General features: G+C 39.2%; 1 protein-coding gene across 16 annotated transcripts in view; it reads right to left on the bottom strand.

The window, feature by feature from the left end:
- The window catches only part of Nrm (neuromusculin), a 457,462-nt gene extending 435,336 nt beyond the window's left edge, over positions 1 to 22,126 (bottom strand). For 8 of the 16 annotated variants that reach the window (XR_013080582.1, XR_013080588.1, XR_013080585.1 and 5 more), the window contains exon 1: positions 21,066 to 22,126. Coding sequence is in view for 7 of the 16 variants with exons in the window: in XM_076776376.1 (XP_076632491.1) it covers positions 21,066 to 21,171 (106 nt within the window). In the remaining 9 variants the exon portion in view is untranslated. The remainder of the gene's footprint in view (positions 1 to 21,065) is intronic. The other 8 variants (XR_013080587.1, XM_076776379.1, XM_076776380.1 and 5 more) reach the window with 3 other exon arrangements.
- Positions 22,127 to 22,702: the final 576 nt, after the last annotated feature.

Here is a 22,702-nt window from a genome sequence, read left to right as displayed (position 1 = left end):
GCACTTGAATGTTTGTTCTGTAATCGTGCGCGTTACCAGAGTGTTCGCGCGCAAAAATTCACCGCGTTCCGCGGGATCCACACGCCATTCTCGCATTTCCGGTTTAGCTCGCTTTTATTCCATTTACAAACCTGACACATCATCGAGTTTACTCCAACCGTAACGACTCGATCGCGATTATATCTTCGTAGCTCGCGTACTTTACAATATTCGATTTCCATATCCACGCATCGAAAAATACAAAAAAAAGTCACAATTTAAATTAAACTGATAGAATTTCTTTAAAAAGAAAAACATTAAATATCTGATCTTTCCTGACGGAAGCTTTAGAGAAAGACTTATTTCGATTATATTATTAATAATAATTATCGTATGTACAGAGTTAAGAGATGTGTCTTTGGGGGTTCGAATTTGATTTTAATTGCTCTTCGGGATCGATGTACAGGATCAATTCGAAACCAAATGAAATTCCGTTCCTTTGCCAAAGTTCCATCGAGTGTCGTAGCCTCGCTTCCGGAGAAACTTGCTAAGGGCGTAGAGCGAAGACCAAAACCGATTGGATACTTTAACTATTCGAAATTAACCAATTAACAATCAGAGGACACGGTACACTGAGCCTCGCTAAGGATAGTCTATATTTAATTATAATTAGTCTATACTCGATAGTTAACGGAAGCTTCTGGGTCTCGACCGTTGAATTGGACGATCTCTGCGCAGAACTTTCTCTAATTTTCTATAAATTAACAAGATTTCTGGAAGATCTGTGAACTAGAATCTGATAATTAATACAAAAATCGTGGAAGTCGAACGTGGGTCGATTAGCGTGCTAGTGACTCAACGTTAAATTCATTGCGCGAAAATGTACAACATGTGACTAACCGCTAATTGCGGACACCGCCATTAAATTAAACTTGTCTCCTTAAACCACATATATGTATTTACATGCGTATTGTCGAACGTTGTAAAACTGAGTCTACACGATTGTTACTGGCCGTTAGAGGAAATTGTTATTTACAGCTTACTGAAAATGTTAATTTATAGAAAATGATTCAATTTTTATTCGATAAATAATTCCAAAAGGTCCTGATTCAAATTTCGATAATTGAATCTTCGAGTATTGCTGAATTAATTTTTTAATTAACCTTCCACCTGCAAAAAGAAATGTCCTTAATATAAATTTATTAATAGAAACAATGTAAGAATATCATGGAAATATTATTTAACAAAGAACAATTCAAATAACTCAACAAGTTATTAACTCTGCTCTAGTTAAACAAGCCCGGTATATAGCACAGTATGTCAGCTGTGCTCACGCCAAGAATCAACGTAAATAAACTACATTCTAACTAATTCTTGGTCAAACTGATCCGCGACGAGCGTGGTCCACGAACTATATTTTCTCAAACAATCGTACGACCACCCACAACCTCTTCTACTTTTAAACTCGTCCACTGACATTACCAAATATTTAAACTTATACGAAATCAAAATTGATACGGAAATAAAATTTGATTCGATCGTTGGGAAATCAAACATAAATGTTTTTTAATACATAAATATCTCTTAAATTTGATCTACTAATACTTCTCTGGAGTGTACGATAATGAAAATGTACAAATACTGTATCGAATAATATTTTTATAGGAGAGAAATTCCGTGAGTAGATTTTTTTTTGACGACAAAACATGTAGAATACTAAATTTCGAGTATAACATCGGGCAGAGAAAAGAACAAACGCGTACGTCGGGTTGACGGGTGCGAAAATTCCGTTCTTAATTATTATTATCGTGTGAACCCGCGGCAAGGGTAATTATTTCCGTCTGGAGTAAACGTTTCCTGCAAAACGAGCCCACGAGGGATGGGGCCAAAGTTACGTAAGGCACGCGTTGCCCCACCTAGTCAAAAACTTGTTTCATTTAAACTTCTCGAGTGACGGTATTGATAAGCGTGAAACTGTGCCCCCGGTGTTTTTCGACCGTTTCTCTACGCCTGTGGACCAATTTCCTTTGACCCGGTTGTCTGGAAAATTATACCCAGATACCGTTTAACCCTCCGGTCGATAACCAAACGTACACCTTCGTTAAACAATTTTTAATATACACTTTTTCGAAATAAAAATTTACAGGACGAAACTATCGAGTGCGAGGATTTTTAAAACAATTATTTTTGATATACGCTTTTGAAGCTGTAAATAAAAATTTATGGGAGACACTGTGAAGCACAAAAGTCAATTTTAAAAAATTATTTTTGACATACGGCTTTGGATCTCTAAATAAACATTTATGGAAGAAACTATCGAGCACACAGACTCCGAATACACATGGATATTTTTTAATTCACGAAAACAGTGGGTGAACGAATTCTTTTACGCCCCTTCCAACGATCTTGTCGAATTTAATTAAAACAGATTACGGTTTCGACGCCCAGTCGTATACAAAATTATGGCCAGTGATATAAAAACTTCATAAGAAAATATATTCCGCGAGCATTCAGCCGTCTCGTCGTTCCGTAGTTCGTTGCACCGTGGAAAAGTCTTACGGTTCCCCGCGAGGCGCTCTCCCCTCGTTTTCGTTTTAACGGTGAAATTTTGCGCGCGGAGCTTTTTTAATTTCTACGCGAAACAGTCGACAAAGCGCGCTCCTAACGACCTAATATGTCCCGTTTCGAAGCGACGACTGGCGTCTCGCGCGGTTTTAAAACAGAGAAACCCACGGGGGCACTCGTTTTCGCGAGAACCGTATCCTCCCTCTCGAAAATTAATATTCGTTTCATAAATCTTGGCCCCGGGGCGCGCGAAATTGCAAAAGGCCTCGCGGAAAATCGAATTCGTCGAGGGTTCGCAGGAGGGGGGGGGGGGGGGGGGGGGATCGGGAAAAATGAAATTATTATTTACTCGGGCGAAACTGTTCCCGTTCTCCCCCCCCCCCCCACCTCCTCGGGCATAATAACGCCATAGTTCGCTGTAAATCACCAAAGTTCCGCTCTGCGTGCGTATTATAACTTACGTGATTCGCAATGAAACGCGTAACGACCAGAAATTATTGACACCCGGTGTACGGTGAGTTATACGCAAACAAATGGCACTGCCAAACTACGAACCCGCCCCCGTTCGTTCAAGTTGACCGCACCTGCATCTGCAGCTACGAAAGTTTTCGTTCGCGGCGTAAACGAACAGTTATAATTAAACAATTTGTTCCTATTTCGCCGGACAAGTGGATCCAGATACTGCGTTTTATTAAATTACGCTCGAAACGCAAACTCCCCCTCTCCGGCCCGTCCATTAAAACTTTATTTCGTTCGCCGCCTCGACACCTCCATTGGAAACACGATCGCCGCGAATAGGATCGTTTTACACGCGCGAAATAGTTGAAAACATTCGTCGTTCCGACGTTCCGGTCGGTCAACAATTTTTTTTTTTTTTTTTTTTTTACGCCGCATTTGACGCCATTTGCGTCGATTTCGCGATCAAAATGGCGCGTCGCGTGGTTTAAACTAGTTCTTTTTTGTCCATTTAAGGGGACCAGGCAGTCGGGCAATCAATTTTTACGTTCAGATTGACATGAAAGTTTTTTTACACGCGTGAAAAATGTTCCTTTATGCACCGAACATCGGTGTGAACCTGCAAAAACTTTTAATTTCCAGAAAAAACAATTTATAAAACGAGTTTTTTTAACGTAAAATCTCCATTTTCCGTATTTAATACGGTGTTTTCGTAATTTTGATTTTTGTTAACGCTTGAATAGGGAGAAGGGAATAATTTGTATTATATAAAAGGGAAATTATTTATACCTAACCCAGACCTTACAAAAAGGCTAAATCTGACTGCCTGATCTGACTGACTGATTAATTTCGTTCGACTGATTAGATATTTAAAAATTGTTTATTACGGGAGAGCAGGTTGAAGAGTGCCGTTAAAATTTTCATCGTAGCAAATGAATCGGAAGAAATAACGAGATTAAATCGATCGAACATTTAACGAGTCCTCCAATAATCATATTAGATTTACGGAACTTTATTTTGTCGACGGATCGTGCATATAATGAATGATTTCGATCGCTTCGCTGAATCGCGTGCACGACATTATTTATAAACAAGAAACGGAGTACAAGTGAATTACCAGGTAACGAACGTCGTTAAATTTAACGGAAAAAACGAGGCACAATATTTTACGCGTTCGAAAAGTTTGTTTAAACTTTTTCACCTCGAGTAATAAATTTTAATGATTGAAAGCGTGCGTTGGGAGCAATTTTTAAAATTGCAACGGGAGTAATTGACGATATATACCGTGGTAGATGTATTTTTAATAAACATCGGTCAACTAAATTGCACGTTTATGTTGCCGAGGACCATTTTCCATCGAGATTGTTTTTATCATCGATTCAAAAAATTAAAATCAGAGGTAAGAAGCAACGCAACGGAAACTATGTAAATTGTAAATATTCTTGGGAGTTTACGTTTATTTATTAGCGGAACGCGAGCACGTGGTGGTTTAACAGAAATGTCGCGGCCATTTGCGAAAGAACATTTCTCTCCACTTCGAACCTCTGTAATTACTCCCAATTATTTCCCCCGTCGACCGGGCTTACGTATTCATGCAATTTAGGCTCTTTACACCAATTCATTTGCATTTAAAAATTCTGCATAAAGTCGAGCCCGGCTACGGACAGTTTGTTACTCGCACAGTCGATGGACGGAACTTTTAAATCGCGCCGGATCCACTGCTGGCTACGACGGAATATAATAGAGCTTTACGAGGACTTCTTCACTCGAGGAAGCTTCTTTAAAATTGAAACTTTCTTAATACCGTAGGTATTAAAAATACACGAGAATTTTCATTATCCCTCACCCTGCTGTTCTCGCCGAATTTGTGAAACAGAAATACTTCGAGAAAGTCAGTTACTTAATAAAATCAGTCGTTAATTATTTCTCTTTCACTTCCATCAATATTTCTATTCTCTGGACGATCGACGAAATAAACATTACAATTTTTTTATACTGTCAAACGATACATTTCACTTTTTCGCTGCTCCATATTTTTATTCCACAGAATTATCTCTTTCAAAAATCCATCGATGGGTTTTAATTGATTTACGAGTAAAACGTGAATAAAAATATTTCTTTCGCTCCACATATTTTTGTTCCATCGAATTATCGAAAATGCTACGACTCGATTCCGAATAATGATTATTTTACTTATACCTGATTGTGTCTAAAAGAAAAATCCGTCGATGGGTTTTAATTGATTTACGAGTAAAACGTGAATAAAAATATTTCTTTCGCTCCATATATTTTTGTTCCATCGAATTATCGAAAATGCTACGACTCGATTCCGAATAATGATTATTTTACTTATACCTGGTTGTATCTAAACGAAAAATCTGTCGATGGATTTCGATTAATTTACAAATGAAATGTAAATAGAAATTGAAACGAGGGTCGTCGAACCACGATGGCGGGCAGTTGGAGGAGCGCGGGAAAACACGATTACAGGGAGCGGCAATATTTTTCGTGCAATCAATTGTTGGGAATATCGGTTTCGATCGCGTATCAATCGAGAGCAAAACAATCATTCAAACTAATGAAATGACCCTTGTAACGCGACACGAGGGCTGAAACAACGTTACACGGCCGTAACGCGATATGCGTCAAAGCATAATTGAATATAAAAAGGGTAGGTTCGACGATTGCTTGAAACGCGAAGCATCTACGGATCGTTTCGTTAAAGTGGGACGCGCTGTTCCGGCATTTTTGCCACTTGACAATTGCGGAACGAAATCCCCTACGGGCTCGATTTTGCGGCAATCAATATCCTTCGTGTTCCACATTCAATAATACGCACTCTGAATAACTTCATGCTCGATATTTATCGTCCTACCGGTGTTACTGTTATCTAGCGCACGTTCCACGATAATACTACGTATGTTCCAAACTGCCATCGATAAATGAATAATGTATCGTTTGCCGATAGTTTCCTTAATCCTTTTGTGCCCGACGCGATACGTGTGGCCCCCGAAGCTTTCTTCCCTTCAAACGATTTTTACCTACTTCATGGCCAACTGTAAGTTTTAACAATGTCTCGTTAACCGTGAAGAATGTTCGTACAATTTATTCAAAAAGAGTTTACGTTTCGAGGATCCTCGCGAAAAAAAGTGGCAATTTAAACGCGAGACAGTCGGAAAATTCTGTAAACGATTATTAAATTCTACGAAAAACTGAAGCAACTTTCAAGCTCCAAGTTGTAAGCTTCATTTAATCGTACTCTGACCAGTGGAGGATTTCTTTAATATTGGAAGCGTTCAAATTATTTTAAATTTATTTAAATTCGACTTGAATCTGGGTATTCTAAGTTTCTGGCACGTCTTCGTGCTGACCGAAGTTATTGGCCGTTCAAGGTCGCCGTGAATCGCGCGATTCCCCACTCCCGTGTCGACGTCGAGCGTAAAACTGGTCGATGTACCGACCCCCGTAAGTCTATAGAATTTTGCTGGAAGATGGAAGTGCTCAGACTATACGGTGGATATAATATCCGTGGCCTTGAGAGGTCAGTTTGCTTTAATTTAAGTGTATCAAGCCGCGGATTAAACATTACTATAATGGATACAAATTTACTTGGCCACTCAGGGGCCGCTGAAAGGTTAGGTTAATCCCATCATACTGTTTACTTATGCTGATGCTCTGTCTCTCGGTTCTTTGTGCACACACGCTCTGTCTCTCGAATATGGGGCTCTCGTGACAGATGTAGCTTGTGATGTTGTTCGTAATCGGGAAAGTGGCCCTCAACGGCCAGTTTAATTCGCGTATACCGTAATCTAAACACTCGTACGTTTACTGTCGCGTTTAACTGAAACGTACGACGTATCTTCTCGCTTTTTCATTCCCATAAAATTGTGCTCGATAACGGTGTGCAACTTCCAATAAATTCCAACGATTAAAAGTTCAATTTTCTGACCGAACATATTCGTCAAACGTTACCACAGATTCCAAGCAATCCGCAAGAAAAAATTAACAACCGTGGCCATAGGAAAGCAGCTCAAGTTTAAACAATGACGTCTTTCGGATTTTATTTATAATTGGATTCCCTTCGTTTCGCTTTCCGCTTCGACCGAATTTCGAGCGAAAAGCTACGAAACAAAAAAGAAAAAGTATAGAAAACTTATAACAACCTTTATAATACGGAGGCTTTCATTTTTATTCCTCGTTGGACCAAACAATTTTCCGAAGCTTGGCGAATGTTATTTGGTTTTGCCATAATCGCGAACGGCGTTAGCTTTCGTGCATGCGGTACTGCTTTAAAATGCACCGCGACGCTATTATCATCACGCTTCCTTTCCAGTCTTCCCGCGCTATATTGGATTTTCGCAAAACTCCATTTATTAACGGCGGTCAACTGTATCCAGCGGTGCAGCTATAAACTGTTAAATGTTTACTCCGTTCCGCGAAAGATTAACCCTCCTTTAGTTTAAGAACAACGCGCTTAATCCCTCGGAAAGCGATTGTCAGCCATTTTGTATTTACCTCAATTTTCTAGCTTCCACGTTCCCAACGCACATTTAAAACATTTCAATTTACTAGAATCGTAAAAAATTTTATTTTTTAACCGTCCGTAGTACTTCATAAAGTGTATATTACGAAAGAATTTTCAAATAATGAAGTAAATATAGAAACGAGTCCGAGCATTTCGACGCCATCTTGGAAGCACTTCATACATCACTTCATACTTCGACGAAGAACACGAAGACACGATGTATGAGGAGCTTATAAATTTTATTTTTTAACCGTCCGTAGTACTTCATAAAGTGTATATTACGAAAGAATTTTCAAATAATGAAGTAAATATAGAAACGAGTCCGAGCATTTCGACGCCATCTTGGAAGCACTTCATACATCACTTCATACTTTGACGAAGAACACGAAGACACGATGTATGAGGAGCTTATAAATTTTATTTTTTAACCGTCCGTAGTACTTCATAAAGTGTATATTACGAAAGAATTTTCAAATAATGAAGTAAATATAGAAACGAGTCCGAGCATTTCGACGCCATCTTGGAAGCACTTCATACATCACTTCATACTTCGACGAAGAACACGAAGACACGATGTATGAGGAGCTTACAAAATGGCGACAGATGGAATATTTTCTTTAATAAAGTAAAAAAAAGGTGCATTTTTGAAAAAATTCACGTCGACGAGAAACGGATGTTTTCATCTAGAATGTTTTCTGTCTGTACCAATTGAAGCCCGTATATTAAAATTCATGTTTCGGTTGTAGTGTAAATGTACGGTTTGGCTATAATATAAATCCACGTAGATTTGTTTAACACCGCGTAGAAAGGCCACGGTCCGTGGCTCGATACTGCGTCCGCCGGCACACTCGAGCAAAGAATTTGTGTTATTTTTATTTTAATTCGTAACCGTGTGCTATTAAATATTTCCTTTTGAATAATTCCTCGCGAACCGCGCGTACCGGGCAAAATTTTATTTCCGCGCGACGAATAAAAATTTAAAATTAATTCGTAAACTGGATTTCGCTCGCCCGGCCGTCGGTTTCGAAATAATCCGTTAACGAATTTTCGTTCACGAAACAAAGACGGAGGCTTGATTATGAACGAATTTTAACATTTCTCACTTACTATACGGAAATGAAATTTTCAAATTTTTCATAAAAATATCAAATTGGTTCTACTTTAAAAATTTTATAGACTGGGTCACCAGATATTGTTCTTAAATGTAGCGAATGAAAAACAGGAAGTCAATTATTCGTTGAAATAAAAATAAAAATTATACTGTGTCACCGAATATTATCAGAATTTCAGAACTCTGGTTCTTCTTTGAAACAAAAATAAAAATTATGCGAGTTGCATCACTTGGTATTATTAAGAGTAGCAGAGAATATAAAAATCGAGTGAAAATTTAAGGCTCGAATCAAAATACAAAAATAGGAAATCGTTGAACCCAAAATTACGATTGAATTTGTGTGATCGTAAGCGTTCAAAAAATGGGTGAAATGCGCCTGAAATGGAGCAACCATAAGCGCTGGTGCACGCGAGAGGAGCCCAAGCAATGGCGATCAAAGGCAGCGTCGTGGGAGGTGACTCGTCTCAGAGAATCCCCGTCGAAATTTATGATATTCGAAGTGGCCGCACGATCCTGCGATACTTCATCAAACATTGAAGGGTATCGTGTCGTAAATTTTGTCGGAGCTTCTTTGAAGTCGTTGGCCCAACGCGACAGCGGCTTTGATCGCCGCAGCTAAGCTTTCCCCGCGTGGACCAACGCTGGACGGGTTGCACCGTTTCAGGCGAATTTATAGTAATTTCCAAACAATGTCTCCATCTTCGTGTTGTTCTTGATTTTCGACTCTGTATCAAAAATCATCTGTTGAATTTCCTCGCGACAGCACCCTGGGTATTCTTTACGATCGTGTGAAACGACTTTTATTCTCGTTACCAACTCTGAAGAGCAAAACTCTCGAGAGGACGGCCTTGCATGAGATCTATTTTATGAGACTCAGCTTCTACAAAGCAATAATGGAAAGATTGTTCGTGTAATTATACTTCCAGGAGTTTAATTTTATTAGAAAATTAAATTGAGAAAATGAAAATTTATAAATCGAAATGATGCTGAAATCTTTCCAAAGGAATTGCGACGAAAAGAGGAATAAAAGACGCGCTACGAACGATCGTAACGGGGGCGGAGGACGTTATAAATTGCGTCAAATTTCACTATTATGAGACTAATGCGAGCAAAGTGTAATTTTGCGGCGATCTGATCATATTAAACGCAAGAAACCGCGGAAAAAGTCGTCGTTAACGAAGAAGCGCATCGAGGATCGAATGGCGTTCGCTCGAGAGCACGTTAAATGGAGGTGTTATTTACGGATGAGAAAAGATTCACACTCGATGGACCAGATGGCTGTATTAGTTTCACGGCCCCGGAAAAGAACCAATGTTTCAAACGAAACGCCAAACGATGGATTATGATTATGATTCGCGGAGGGATTGGATGCAAATATTCGTTCCGTCGATGCTAAATTAAAAAAGTAACGAACGCGCAGGGTTGGTCCGGGACGAATGGTTCTCGATTAAGGAACGATCGAAAAATAAATCCAAGAAAAGGAAAAACATTTAAAGCTTCGTTCTCGAGACAATTTAATTCGAAACTTTTGTACCTCGTTCCGTTTAAAATTAAATAAGCGAAGTTGCGAATTAATTTTTCTTACAAATAATGCCATTAAAAGCGTACTATTGGAACGGTAAAAAATTAGAATTTTCAATAATCTTAGCGAGCGTAAATATGATCGAATTTGACGTTGGTTCGAAGTGCTCATAAAAAATATGTAAAATGGTTGAAAGGAAGTTTTTATTGCGTTACGTTCGGTGGAATCGTTGGTTCGACGAATTCGCGTGTTTCGTCTGGGCAACCAAGGTGCAGAACGTTTATTTTTGTCGTTAGAGTTCGCGCTGCTCCAGTCGCCGCTAGAAGACGCCTATTTTAAGCGTATTGTTGCTTCTAGGAACGATCATAGAGAGTTCTCGCGATGAAATACGTCTAGTCGAGCAACAGGGTAGCCAAGTTGAGCCGGCTCAATTAGAGATAAACGAATCTAACGTCTCACGAGCCAACTCTTATGATTTAAAAAGCTCAATTATTACTGCAACATTAACAAATTTCATGAGAATTATTACACTGTTAGAATTTATATAGGAAAATAGTGTTGTTCTTTTTTTTAATTATTATAGTATTCTTAAAATTATTACTCTATTACAAAACGGAGAAATAATAACGACTGAATTTAAACATTCTACCCTTTGACGGATATTGAAAATATTTCTGTATCTCTATTCGAAGCACATAATTGAAAATGTTTGGAGTTGATCCAGTCAGACATTCCCAGCTGTATTGCACAGGATTATCTATGGGGGATTATTGAAATGATGAATGCATGACTCGTATAACTCCACGCCATAATCCATTGTTGAATTATACAATGCAATAGAGCGCAAGAACAATGGAATCAAATGCCTTCGGACTGTCGTTAAAACCTAACAGAAAGTACGCCAAGACGTTTCAAACGTTATCTCTAAACATTCTCGTGGCAATTAAATTTCGCGCGAGAACGTCGAACGAGCTTCGTTTCTATTTTCTCTGACGAAGAAAAATTAAATTGAATCTTTATTGAGTATATTTAGCGGGTTAATAACTCGGGGTGGAACGCAATCCCGTCGCTGTTGATTTTCGTCTTATATTGGCCTGTAGAATCACCTCCTAAATTATTGGCCACCTGTAGGTAAACACCTTGCATATTGATAACGCGATTGGTGCTTTCGAAACTCTTGTTTGGAATAACAAGAGCACAAACAAGCCTCCGATACGTTAAACTAATTCGATCCAGGCTTGGGATTATAAAGAACAATCTTTAATATTTATATTCACGATAATATTTACGCTTAACCTTACGACACCTGAAATATGTTATTTTTAAAGATACGTCAAATGTCTTGAGGCCTCACACGACGCCAAAAATATTTTTATTTCCATGTCATTTTTTTAAATGGAATTACCCTTTTTGAAACACCTACAATGATAATCCCTTTCATTAGGAATTCAGTGACTATAATTATTCAAGGTCGTTCAAGCTCATGATCGGAGGAAATGTATAAGACTTATGTTAAGGGGTTCAGCAAAATAATTTAAATTTTAATGTTAATTACGAGTGAATATTTGTGGGATACGGAAGGTAAATACTTGAGTCACAATCAGTTGAATATTGTAACAACCAATAACTATTTATTCTACTTTGGATAGCCGAAATGGTGATTCCATTTAAAAAAAATGAAGTACTATGAGTCCACAGTACTGATGAGTCCACTAGCAGGCCCAACGAAACGTGCCCCCCGATTCTCACGAATTCCCAGACCACAGCGACATAACGCCACAATTTCTTAAAAAAAAAATAATTATAGAAATAAAAATATTTTTGACATCGTGTGAGACCCATTGTACCATTAAATTTTGTCCTCGAGACATTTGACGTATCTTTAAAAATGACAAAGATATTTCAGGTGCAAACGTTAGGTGACTCACCCTGTATAATTGCCACTATCGATTACCAATAACGGCTGAATAGAACCGTTCGATTCTGCAGCGTGTTCCTCGAAATTATTAGTTTTTCGACCGGCATCCTATTACGCTGAAAAGAAAGATCATTTACAAATTCCTCTCGTTTTCGTTCCCTCCGGATCGCGATCGTTTGCATTGTCGTTAATCCCGTCATTACCATAAAACGTGTTCCCATCAAGATTAAACGAGCCCAGCTTTCGTAATACTTTTCCTTTTTCGAATGCGTTTCCGTTCCATCGAATCCTTCACGTCCCAGTTGGCGTTTTAACTCACCCACTGTTCGTTTCTCGATTTTTAAATCTGCCATTTACGTTAGAGAATCGATAAAACGGTTTAACCTGGCACAATTTAAACGTACAAGCAGTCATTTAACATCTAACGATCAATTCTATTCCATTTTCCTTCGAGCGAAATCGTACTGTTATTAACTTGACCTTCGAATATCCTCGAGTATGGAAAAAGCTTAATTCGAGGGTTTAATATAGTATAAAAATATTTACAAAAAAAAAACCTTGTAAAATATTTAAATAATAAGTAACTTGAGGTTACTCGAGTACTGGATTTTGCCTAAGAAAAATGAACCCAGGACTCTTATTTTTTTTTATATTACAAAACATATAGAAAAATGGCGACCAAAAAGATTGACGCAAACGACAGTAATTGTTGCACACTTAATTCAAGTTAATATAGTTTAATATAGTATAAAAATATTTACAAAAATATCGATGCTCTCCAAATATCGAAAAAAAAACCTTGTAAAATATTTAAATAATAAGTAACTTAAGGTTACTCGAGTACTGGATTTTTCAAAAATGGCGACCAGAAAGATTGACGCAAGCAACGGTAATTGTTCTACTGTTTGCGTAAAAATAATGTGTTCTTTTGCTCGAAAGTTTGGCGAGGTTAACGCAGGGTAAAAATTATACGTCAGTGAATTGTTATTATATTAACCGTAATGCAGAAAACACTCGATGGAAATAAAGACGGGTTACGCTACTCCCACGCGCAATGGCGCCCCAGAATTGTCGCCAAGGATTGCGCGCAGTCAGCTGAGCGTGGCGCGATCAGAACGTCTCTAAAGCGAATGCTCGCGTCTATGATTGTATTAGAATTTTCTCCACTGATAATATTATCGAGCGAGATAATTGGAAACCGAAACTTTCGACGAGCTATGATTTCCAATATAAATATTCACAAATCTAGTTACGATATTCTATAAAAAATATAGTTTCTTACGTCCTCAGAATACTTCTGACTTTTTTTTAACTTCATTCTGATAGAATTCAGGTAGAACGTAAAACACGATAAATGCCTTTCTTAAACATTACAAAATGCAAACGATCCTCGTGTCAAAAGAAACTAGAGCCGATTTAATAAAAGTACAACGAGCTACTAAAATTTTTAGGTTATGGCTAACAATTCCATACTTAAATATCGCAGAAAAGTAGCAGCAGAAGCTCGACTTATTTATTTCCCAGAAAGGGAAGGAGAGATATCCCCGCGAAGCGCTAAAATAATGCTTGCTTTCTAACAGTATTTTCTATCCAGACAACATCGAGTAATTCAGCTAACATCGCAAAAGGGTGGATATACCAAGACCGTGAAACTCCACCGTCTGCTGTTCGTTATATTATAAAAAGAAATGAAATGTCCAAAGTACTATTGAGTATACCTTCTATGCAGGCCGAGCAAAGCAGCTGAATCGTCGGGAAGAGGAGAACCATTGTTCGAAAACTAAAGAAGAACTCGCGTACTTCTGCTCCAGATCATGCAGGAATGACTGCTAACAGTTCTCCAAGAGTCGTTTGTTCCGAATTGCACCACAAAACTCTGCGTGGCTAAATTTTCGTAGATAAAACTACGCATCGATAAAATGAAAACTTACTTCGAGATCGTGCCAACCGAGAATTCTTCGACACTAAGTAATATCCGCGCACTTCTGAGAACGGGTTCGACACCACTCGTCCACATGGACCACATTGCACTCTATGTTTCGCGTAGATATTTCTACAGACTGTTCCAAAATACGTGCCTTTCAATGACCGAACGCGGTTTAACAGACGCGTGATTGGTTTACTTGTAAACGATCAAAAAGTACGTATAAATGATGACGCCACGATGCGTCCACAAACAATAGAAAATGGCCTACGCAGATGGACGACTATAACGCGTTCACGCATGCGCGGCCGCGATGCACGCGCCTTCAGTGGCCAGTGCAAGAAACACACGCGAGAATTCGGAACTGTATCTCTATTCGCGGGGAATTTGAATGCCAAGAAGACGCTCAGAAACAGTATTAATAACATTTGTTGAAGCGTAGTTACAAAGCAGAAGTTACGATCCTATAAGAGGATAACGACTCAAAATATAAGAAACGTCTATTAGTATTAGTTTATTTCTTATTACTTATAATATTAGTTTATTATACAGGGCGTTCGACCACCCCTGGGAAAAATTTTAATAGAGGATTCTAGAAGCCAGAATAAGACGAAAATCAAGAATACCAATTTGTTGATGGAGGCTTCGTTAAAAAGTTATTAACAATTAAATTCAAAAATTTCAAATCGTTCTGGAAAAATTATTTTCGGTTGCGGAGGTCGATTACAATCATTTTTGGTGAATAGACATACCACCGAAATATTGCGTATTTTCTAGAAAAAAATTCGAGAAGGTGTGAAATTTTTCGACGGAAAAAAAAAAATTTCAAATCGTTTTGGAAAAAATATTGTTAGCTGTGGGGTTCAATTACAATCATTTTTGGTGAATAGACATACCACCGAAATCTTGCGCATTTTCGAGAAAAAAATTCAGTACGGTCGGAACTTTAAATGTTAATAACTCTTTAACGGAGCCTCCATCAAGAAATTGGTATTCTTGATTTTCGTCTTATTTTGGCCTCTAGAATCCCCCATTAAAATTTTTCCCAGGGGTGGCCGAACACCCTGTATAGTACAATGAAATTATTATGAAATATCTTATTCGACAAAAAAAAATTATTCGATTTTCAAAAGGTTAATGAAAATTGAAAGGATATTAGTTTATTATCTTTGCTTCCGATGGAGGGAAGAAAATGGCGTCGAAATCCCTTGAAAAATGTGTGGGGATTAAGATGAAACAATTGAAATAAAAAATTATATTTAGAATTAAATAAAAATCTTAACAGTTTCGGAATATTTTTGGTCTCCCCAGTAGAGATAAAGTGTAAGAAAAATTAGTCTCCTTTTCTCACGCGTGCAACTCAAAATTAAAATAATGACGACGATTATTTTAATAATTACACGAAATGGAATTAAAAATAACAGACCATCCCCCACTAAGAGTGGTGGGGAACAGTTGCTGACTAGGAAAATGTAGAACGAAACGTTTTTGTACGAGCTTTAGTTTTCGAGATAATCGAGTTTGAGAAATGTGCGGAACAAGCGCGTGTTTCATTAACAAATTTAAAAGTTTATAACTCTACGTATCTCTCTCTTGTATTTATACGAAAATTGGATAATGTTACAGGGTCGCGTTGATGAATGCAATCTACTGCTGAATTCCGTTTATTTACGTAATTTACGGACTACTGAAAATACTGACTAGCGGAGACCACCAGCTTTAATATTTTTTCGTAAATAATAAATTATTCTCTAGGTCGTATTTCCATATCTATAAACTATTGAATGCTAAAGTCTCTGATTACCATTACATAATATTCTTTGTGATATTGTAAATTATAATTTAGAATTGATTTTCTTTAAAACGAAGTCTCGTGGAACTTCACTTCACATTTTCGATTTACTTTTTAAAAAGCACCTTCTTAACGTTTACGTTATACTTCGAGACACCTTGTCGAACTGAGCGTCAAGAGTCAACAGTGATATGCAAAGTCTAGCTCACTGGTTACTCTTTTTATCAATTTTGTACGAGAAATAAAGTTAAAAGACAAATTAAAAAACGTGCAAAAGAGTGGAATCTTAGAAGAATAATTTACTATGAGTTGATAAAACTTTTTATTGCAAAATGAACCTCACGAAATAAGCCATTTTTCGTTTTTATTAGCAAAAAAATTTTACCAGGGTCAGGGAAGACCCTAAATTTCAAACCCAAGTCCGTCGATTTTTCAAATCGTGGTATTCCCGGGAATATTATTCGCGAAAACCGTTCGAATCGATGAATTGAAACGTTGCTGCCGATAAAGCTGCCAGTTTGAACAGCAATCGGTGACAATGGAGTTATTTCTCGGGGGCAGAATCGTCTCGAGGAAGGCACTGGATACAGAAACAGAGGGGAAATTTTATTCGCAGTAGTTCGAACGCTTCCGTGGAAGCGTGCACAGCGATTTCTCCGCTGCGTCGTGAAGAAGGTGAATTCTGCAAAGTTCATTAACTTCTCGCCAAGTGCGATACAAGATATCCCAGAATTTCCTGCGTGGCTCTACGACTGGATAATAAACGCCAAGAGTATCTTTCGTACGTATGCGCGAGCGTACGACTAGGATGTTACAGAAAATACTAAACCTGCCCATCGAGATAAACCATACTTACTAATACGTTATTCGATGTAATTATTAAATTAGAATTCCATCGTCTAAATGTATTTATTCTGTTTCAATAAGAAAAGGGCTCTCGTAGAGCTCTCTGAGAGAAATAAAACCGGAGATGTCACGTTTCAAAGATCGAATAGAAAAGTGCAAAATGGCGCTGGTCGAGGCAACGTAAAAATGAAGCACTTTTTCTATCGAACTTCGAAACACTGTATCTCCGGTTCTATTCGTCATAAAGAATTCTGCTGACATATTTTTCATCGAAAAAACATGGAAACAAAGTTGTTTCGCATCTTTCTCCAACAATTCTGCTGTTTCGAAGACGAAACGCAAAAACTGAAACTCCTTTCCGCGTGAGAAACTACGTTGTACTCGCGTCTAAATATTCCCATTAATGGTATAGTCTATTTCGAACCATTGTACTATTTAGTATGCATTTCGAATTGAAATGCTTATTGATATTAGTATATTCATGCTCGTTATAACAACGTTTCGTGTATTAATACATTAATGGAAAGCTCGTTGTGCGATGTTTAGATATTAGTTGTACAACGATCGAAATTTCGATGTTACTGCGCTATTATCGGGAAACAAAATTATAACACTCTAATTATAAATTCAATATACTGTTCGGGAGGCTAGCTCCGTCCCAACGTCACCTCTTTCGAACAAAAGCTGATACAATAATGACGACGACGTCAAACGTGGATGAATGAAATTTGTTGCGTTCAAAGGGCCAGCATGCTATTGCAGAGGAATACAATTGCTTTCGGAACGATAGCTGAAGACCATAGATCAGACACGTCAAACTCGTTTTTGCTCGAGGACCAATTTGCACTTCACTTCCGTGTCGCGGCCCGCAGATGTACAATTATTTTACCACGGTCAAGAATAATTTATAGCCATTGTTCTGTTCTACTAGCCTTTACGGTTTCGTCTCGCGATCGACCGTGCCCGCTGTTGAAAAGAATATAAATATTTCCGCGAAAATAAACGAAAGGAAGAATTCAAAGAAATCGAATCCGAGCGGGGAAATTTTGTTGACAGTCTCGAAGTCGTAAAAACATTCGGTTCCCAGAAAGACAGGAGCCGACTACGTTCGACTTTGTATCTTGCCGAACGTAGAAAAGAACAACGAACGAAGAATAAAAATAACACAATGTGAAACTTATTTATTCGATATCTATTGTTAATAAGATCTTTACCAATACACTTGTGAGGTTTTTCTGATTAAAATTTTGATTGTTGCAATTTGTTGATTGAGGCTTCGTTACAAAGTTATTAACGTTTAAAAATTTTTATGCTCTATTAGAAATAGATTAAAAACAAATTATATCGTGTTTGGTTTTATTTTAATCGGAAACCTCTCACAAGTATATTCGTAAAAGTTGCATTAAAAAAAAACGTATCATTTTTGCATACTGTCTCGTGGACATTCGAGCCCAGATTAGAAATACTATGAAATTTTACTAATATCCATGTGGGTCTCAAAAAATTTACCACAAACCTACGGAAAATAGAAACGAACAAACGTAATCATGGAATGGACCGTACAAAATTTAAAGAAAATAAGGACGCATTAAACACGTCCGCCACAGATGATGATAGTTGGAATTAGTTTTTGCCGCGGTTGTGAGTGAATAAATTGAAGTTTTGAATTGCGCGATACTTTCCGGGACACCTTGTTGGGAACTTTTTGCGACGACCTCTCAGAACTCCCAACACGGAAACCTTATTTTTCCTCTCGTTTCGATTTCACGCGCGTATGCTTACTTCCGCCCACTGTATGCAAATATTAATTTGTAGCGTCGAGCTGCTGGACGAATTGTTGCTACAATTGCGATTCGTGCTCGCCGCGTCTCGAAACTGGGTTGCGAAAATTAGGATAACGAAGAAACGATCGAGGAACCTCGCTTCTTATCAAACTTACCAACCATTTTGCGTGTTTTTATTTTTAAACAGAAGATAGATCTTGCAAGCATTTAGTTTCAATCGTCTTCGGGTGGTAACAAAATTTACAATTATGTAAAAAAATATTACAAAAACTACACGTTACACATTAATCAAAACAGTTGTTTGAGAGTTACCTGAAAAAATGATGAACGATTCTTATTTATCCATAAATATAAAATTGTATAAATATCACTTTCCATCTTTAGTTACTAAATGCACGAGGAAAACGTTCGTTTGTGTTGCGTGGAAGCACAGGAATGCAAGCTTCCATAAGATCAAAGAGGTTTCGGTAAACCGAAGAGAAACTCGTATCGCGAGCTTCCGCGTCACCTTCTCCCCGAATGTTTGTAATTGTTTAAAAAGTTATAGGCTTTGCCTTTAACGAATTTATGAAACGATTTAATACAATGCAGAATATACAGGGTGTTCTGCCACTCGTGGAAAAAATTTGAATGGGAAATTCTAGAGGCCAAAATAAGACGAAAATCAAGAATACTAATTTATTGATGGAGGCTTCGTTAAAAAGTTATTAACGTTTAAAGTTCCGTTCGTAGTGAATTTTTTTCTCGAAAGTGGGTAGGATTTCGGAGGTAGGTCTATTCACCAATAATTATTGTAACTGACTCCTGCAACCGAAAATAATTTTTTCAGAAAGATTTGAAATTTTTTAATTTTGTCATGAATTTTCATAGCTTCTCGAATTTTTTTCTAGAAAATGGGTAGGATTTCGGGGGTATGTTTAATGACCAAAAATGATTGCAATTGACCCCCGTAACCGAAAATAATTTTTCCAGAAAGATTTTAAATTTTTTAATTTTGTCGAAAAATTTTATACCTACTCGAATTTTTTTCTCGAAAGTGGGTAGGATTTCAGTAGTATGCGTATTCACCAAAAATGATTGTAATTAGGCCCCGCAACCAAAAATAATTTTTTCAGAACGATTTGAAATTCTTTAATTTAATTTTTTAGTAACTTTTTAATGAAGCCTCAGTCAATAAATCGATATGCTTGATTTTCGTCTTATTCTGGCCTCTAGAATCTCCCATTAAAGTTTTTCCAAGGTTTGGCCGAACACCCTGTACATCAAAATGTTATTCTCATCGATTCGAAGCATTTGCTCTGTGGCTCCACGAATAGAACACCATCGAACAACTAATCGCGGCTAAAGCAGGATCTGTTAATCGAAGCTTTGCCGATGAGTCCAAGTCGCAGATCCGGGATTACGCGAAAAGGGATTCGAAACGCTTCTCCATTTCCAAGGTACCACTCGCAGAATCAAATATTTCTACGTGCACACCGGATTAATACTTCGATACTGATAGCAAATTATCTCTCGAATTAGGTTATGTTCGCTAAAAATCGTATTTCATTCTTACATCACGAAAATAATCTTCCTTTCTTGATAGAAAATAACGTTAACGATTACGTTCGCCGCGTAGATAAATCCTCCCGAAAAATGAAACGCAACGCAGGGCGAAAAATTGCGATAAAATTTTAGGTCAGTTTACGGAAATAAAAGCACGCGTATTCGTTTTGTGCTAGTCGAACAGGAGCGATCTGAAATCTCAACGTGACAATGCATCCAACCCATTCCGATAAAAATAAAAGTCTTTTATTCAAAATCGATCACTTCGTAACTTTTCTATGTTTCGAAATTCAAACGAATATTGAGAATAACTAAACCATGTAACGGAAAGGAGGATCCAGAAGCACGATCGAAGAGACTCGAAACATATTTATGATTATGTATTCTACCATCGAGGATGAAATTTCGAGAGTTTCGTAATTGCGTCATAGAACGATCAAATTTTCGGGGATCGAAAGCCTGTAAAACGCGACGATAAATAGTAGAATACGTAAACGATTTGTCACTGTCTTGGACACGACTTTCCAAATAATTGATCTAATTGTTTTGCTGGTATTAAATCCGCCGTGCGACACAATTGGGCGCTTGTTTATCACTGACGAGTCCAAGTTGTTGCACGCTTCCGGGTGTTAGAGTAGCAAGTTCCGCAAATATCGTGAAACATATTCACGGAACACGCGACAGGACTAGCGTTTGTTGCCTTCCGCGGACAACTCGGTAGTGTATTTTTTGTTTCTCCGTTTACATCGCGCAGCCGGGCTGAGAACACTCGAGGAACTTTCCACTCGTGTTCACTCGTTTTCCAGTTGTAAATTTCTTCGCGTATCGCGGACCATCGGTGCACACGCGTCCTCGCATTCCTGGCCCCTTCTCGCGCCGAGCGTTTTTCCGCGTTTCTTACCGCCTCTCCGACAACCTCTAAATTTCCCAAGTGTTCGTAACATCCAGCGGGTACGTAATTCTTTTGAATTCACGCACGACCCGTTTCCACGGCCGAACCGCGAGTCACGTTTCTCGCGTGCGACGCTCGATCCGTGTCCTCCCCTGACCCCCTTGTCGCTTCTTCCGTCGTTGGAAAAAAAAAAAAAAAACACTAACCTTTAACGCCTTGAAGAACCTGGATCGGAACGACGAGCAGCAGGAGGATCGTGGCGATCGTGTCCTTCCCCTTAATCCTGCTGCGTAAATCCCGTCTGCCGGCCATCCTCGACAATTGGGCGAACTCGAAAACAAACCGTAACGCGATTCGATACTACGCGCACCACATATGTCTCACCACTCCACCGTGATCTATCTCTCCTGGCGGTCACACGCGGCAATCACACCGAAAACAGAGTTCGCGAAGAATCACACCGGTCCGATGGTCGCCGTGGTGACCGCTGGATCCGTGCTTCTCTCGCTGGGGTCGGCGATCAGTCTGTCGGACATCTGATTCCTGGCGCTGAAAGCTGCCGCTGGGAACCTCGAGAGAAACGGATGCGTCGGGTCCGGAAGGATGCGCCTCTCGGAGCGGTCAGGATCCGTCGGGGGGGGGCCGCTAAAAGCGTGTCAGCGTAACACAAGTAAAGCGCGGAGCACGTGCACGCTCGATAGAACGGCGGGCCAGCGTGCCGGTCGCGCGGTGTCGCGGTACAAAGAAGGAACGAGACGGATTCCAAGGAGAAACCGAGAAAGTCGGGCACCTAGGGGCGTCGACAACCGCGGACACGAAGGATCTCTCCTATGTGGGAATCGGTGGAACGATCCCGAGTGTAACCGTCGCGCGTCGGTTTTTGGTTAGGTTCGTCGGATACGTTGTCACGGAACGACTTCGATTGTAGCGTCGAATGCGTCTGGCCGAAAAACCGCAACCGACCGACGAGCGTTACAGAAAGAGACAGAGAAAAAGAGAGAGAGAGAGAGAGGGAACCAGCAACGACGTGCCGGGAAGACGAGACGACGCGAACGCGATACGACCGATTCGTACGCTTACCCGAAACTAAGCGATTCGTGGCGAACGGCGCGCACCTGTCGTTCCGCGGGTCGCTGCGCATGTCCCAACGAAGGAAGCCGACTGCTTGCCACCGGCAGCTCGTCCCGTCCGGGGTGGGTGTAGATACGAGGGAACCGTCACAGTCTCTGCATCAACGCGGAAAGGTGGTGGGAAGTCCTGCGCTACGAATTAAGCTTTTTCCCCTGCAACTTCAACCTCTGCTCGACCGCGTGGCGCGCCTTGCCGCTACCGAATTCCTAATCGCTAACCCGCCAACTCCTTCCACTGCTCCTACCGAAGAATTTTACGCTCCGACGATTATTTCTTTTTGTGGAGGGAACGCTTCATTGAGAGATCCTCGCTGCGCCGTGCCTCGTGAGTTTTTAAAATGCACAGTAAGAATGCTATTAACGGGCAGGAATATTCGTAGTAATTTTTAAATGTTTGGTTAGAATGGTACTTACAAACAGATTTCGTAGATTTATGGTATCTTGGTCTACTTTTACCGTCCCTCTCGCGCGAATAACATGTACTTCTTTTCTTGCTGGTAGTAATTGCATAAAACTTGAATCACGGAATCTAAATATTAATGAAACGTAAAAACTCTGATACGTTGAGACTCTTGCCAAGTTTACAATTCTCTGGTTTCTATGTCGTAACGTGCGTTGTCGTCATTGGTCGGTGACGGAGATCGGTGAGTCATCTCCGCCAATAGCGACAATGCATGCGAAGTTAGAGCCAATAGACTGTAAACTAGGGAATA

The sequence above is a fragment of the Colletes latitarsis genome, chromosome 11 (genome assembly GCF_051014445.1).
Source record: "Colletes latitarsis isolate SP2378_abdomen chromosome 11, iyColLati1, whole genome shotgun sequence".
In the NCBI taxonomy this organism is placed as follows: domain Eukaryota; kingdom Metazoa; phylum Arthropoda; class Insecta; order Hymenoptera; family Colletidae; genus Colletes; species Colletes latitarsis.
This window is presented reverse-complemented; position numbering and strand designations above follow the sequence as displayed.